The 2,629-nt window shown below is 53.2% G+C and overlaps 1 protein-coding gene across 1 annotated transcript; it reads right to left on the reverse strand.

The window, feature by feature from the left end:
• Positions 1-1,164: 1,164 nt before the first annotated feature.
• LOC124665504 (rapid alkalinization factor 23-like) lies at positions 1,165-1,871 on the reverse strand. Its single transcript, XM_047202910.1, has one exon. The coding sequence runs from the start codon at positions 1,732-1,734 to the stop codon at positions 1,387-1,389; it is 348 nt and encodes a 115-aa protein (XP_047058866.1). The 5' UTR covers positions 1,735-1,871; the 3' UTR covers positions 1,165-1,386.
• Between the last annotated feature and the right edge of the window lie 758 nt (positions 1,872-2,629).

Here is a 2,629-nt window from a genome sequence, read left to right on the forward strand (position 1 = left end):
CCGACGCAAATAGACATAAATTATGTTCAAAATGGGTCGTGCCATTTGAGATGCCCTAAATAGCATGTAGATACATCTAAATTTTGAGGAGTAACTAGTTGCGAATATGTAATTGCGTGTGAGACGATGGAGCATCCTAACTGACGTAATAGCTCGGATCTCAGTTAAATTGATATCTAAAAGATTAGGGAGTTGTATTAGTAGAACCGAGTCTAAGTTGAAAACTGGTTCATAGCCCCAAGTTTTTTGCAACGTTTTGCACGCTCTTGCTACTAGTTAAACCGGCCTTCCATTCCCTCAAACGGTCGAATGGAATGCGGTGTCGGTGGGTGATGAATCTTTGCGACGCTCAATAAAGCCGGCCGTATTCTATATTCCGTGTCACGTCTGAGTGTGATGCCGGCTCATCATGGGAATAAAGATTAAGGTGGGTGCTGACCAGTTCCGGGCCACTAATTATGCCATGCCGGCTGGCGAGGTTTGGTTGAAGTCTTCGCAGTATGCGCGTCCTCCCCCGTTTTTGTACCAAGAGTAGTTGTGCTTGTATGGTGGAATGGAAATTTGCATTGATATTAGGACACGTGAAGTGCATGCCAGCGGGAAATTTCTTCTCCTGGCCGAGTTTTTGCACTCTGGTTATGAATGCACCCATGTGGTGTGCCGGAGAAGAAGGTGAGTAGGAGGGGAATTTGAGAGATACCATACTGTGTCCTGGATGAAATCGAAGGACAAGGTTGGACAACAAGGATGAAGAGCAGCACATGTGTTAACATGGTAAATTTCTTTCTAGGCGAATGGTTGAGCGTGACAGACGCAACCCGGTGGTGAGATTGAGAAACCGTCACGAGTTGAACCATTGACCATGAACAAGATTTTATATGGAAACAGGGGAGCAATCTCCCTCCCTCCCACAAACGTATCTTCTAGGCGTAGCTTCTGAATGCCTCGAGAGGAGAGCTCTAGTTGACTTTTTCTCTTTGTGCGATGCATTCCCTCGCCGTGGCTGATGATGGCCGGCACGCAAGGGGAACAAAACTAGCAAAGATTCGTTGCTATTCTACTAGCAGCTAGGCTAATTAATCAGGAAATATAAGCAGACAACCAAAAGGGCGTTGGTTGGAAAATCAAATCACCCGAATCAACAAGCAAAGCACATGACAGACATAAGAAATCAATCATCCATCCATCAGTTTATACACGGCTTAGAATCCAATTTACATGAGCAGACAAGACCTCTTTTGACACGAGGACTTGGAATTCGCTACAACAGTTTGGAAGAAACAATAGAGCAGACAGAGGACTAACCAACAGTCTGAATCGGGACTCGGGGAGGGGGACATGGACACAATTCATGACGAAGCGTACTCTGGTGGAGGAGCGCCGGGGTTAGCCGCGGCAGCCTGCGATCTTGGAGCAGCCGCGCGTGTAGGGGTTGGCCTGGGCGCCGGCGCGGCAGTTGTAGTAGGATGCTCCCCGCACGGAGCAGGGCACGTTGTCCCTCCGCAGCGCGCCGTAGCTGATGTAGCCGTTGCCGCCCTGCAGCACGCGCCTCACCACCGCGTCGCCGTCGCCTGCGGCGAACCCGTAGCCGTCGTCCGCCACCTCCTCCACGCCCGTGAGCCCCAGCTCCCAGCTGAGCGGGAGGTCCCCGGCGTCTGCGCAGCGCGCGAGGAGGAGGACGAGCAGGACGGAGGCGGCCACGAGCGCGGCGGCGGAGGCCGGGGTCCTGGCCATGGCGGAAGGGAAAGTGGAACGGGGGGATCTACGGATGCTTCGTCTCTGCTTTCTGCGTTGCGTTGCGGTGTGGGGTTTGGTGCTTGTGTTTGGCTTGTGGGAGCGGCAAGGGAAATGAGGTGCGCCTTGGTCCGTGCCTGGGTTTATAGGGGAGTTTGGGTCCTTGGGAAGCTGGTGAGAGCGAGAGAGAGAGAGTTGGGTTGGGTGGCTGGAATGACGCGTGGGGCCGACGGCCTACTGACCGGTCCGTCCGCGTGACACCACACCGGCCGCTGCAACTGCAAAATACGTACTCCAACTGCCTGGCTGATACTCATGATATGATTGTGATTGTCCCATTTTGTCATTGTTATTCTTGATTGAGGATACAAAATATTTTCCGGATGTTGCTGGTCAGCTTCACCGATCGCAATCTTCCATGCTCATGATCTACATTCGCCCTTCACCCTTGCTGCTAGTAGGTTCCAGCCAGGCACACACTTGTGCTTCCGCTTGCCGAGTCGTACCTAGAGCAAGCCTCATGTGAACGAACGCTACACCACCGAACCACCCTCTAATCTCACCTTGATCCAGTCACCCCGTGGGCCGTGGATTGTGACCCAAGCACTTACGATGGCGACGGAACACGTCCTTATTGTGCTGCCCGCGGCATGTGCCTCATCAGCCGACTCTGCCAATTTTTAAGACCACGCCGCCTCGCTCCCATCCTAGTTGGCCGGGAGACAAACACTAGTCTCTAGCCACCCCCCCCCTACCGCCCCCCACCTCCACCCTCCCCCCTCTTCCCTCGTCATCCCTAGAGGTTGCTGACAGGAAAATCCAGCACAACCTCGGTGAAAGGGATGGCAGACCCCTACCACATCTTGGCGGTGGCAGGACTGGTAGGGAAAATGCT

The sequence above is a fragment of the Lolium rigidum genome, chromosome 6, assembly GCF_022539505.1.
Source record: "Lolium rigidum isolate FL_2022 chromosome 6, APGP_CSIRO_Lrig_0.1, whole genome shotgun sequence".
Lineage (NCBI taxonomy): Eukaryota > Viridiplantae > Streptophyta > Magnoliopsida > Poales > Poaceae > Lolium > Lolium rigidum.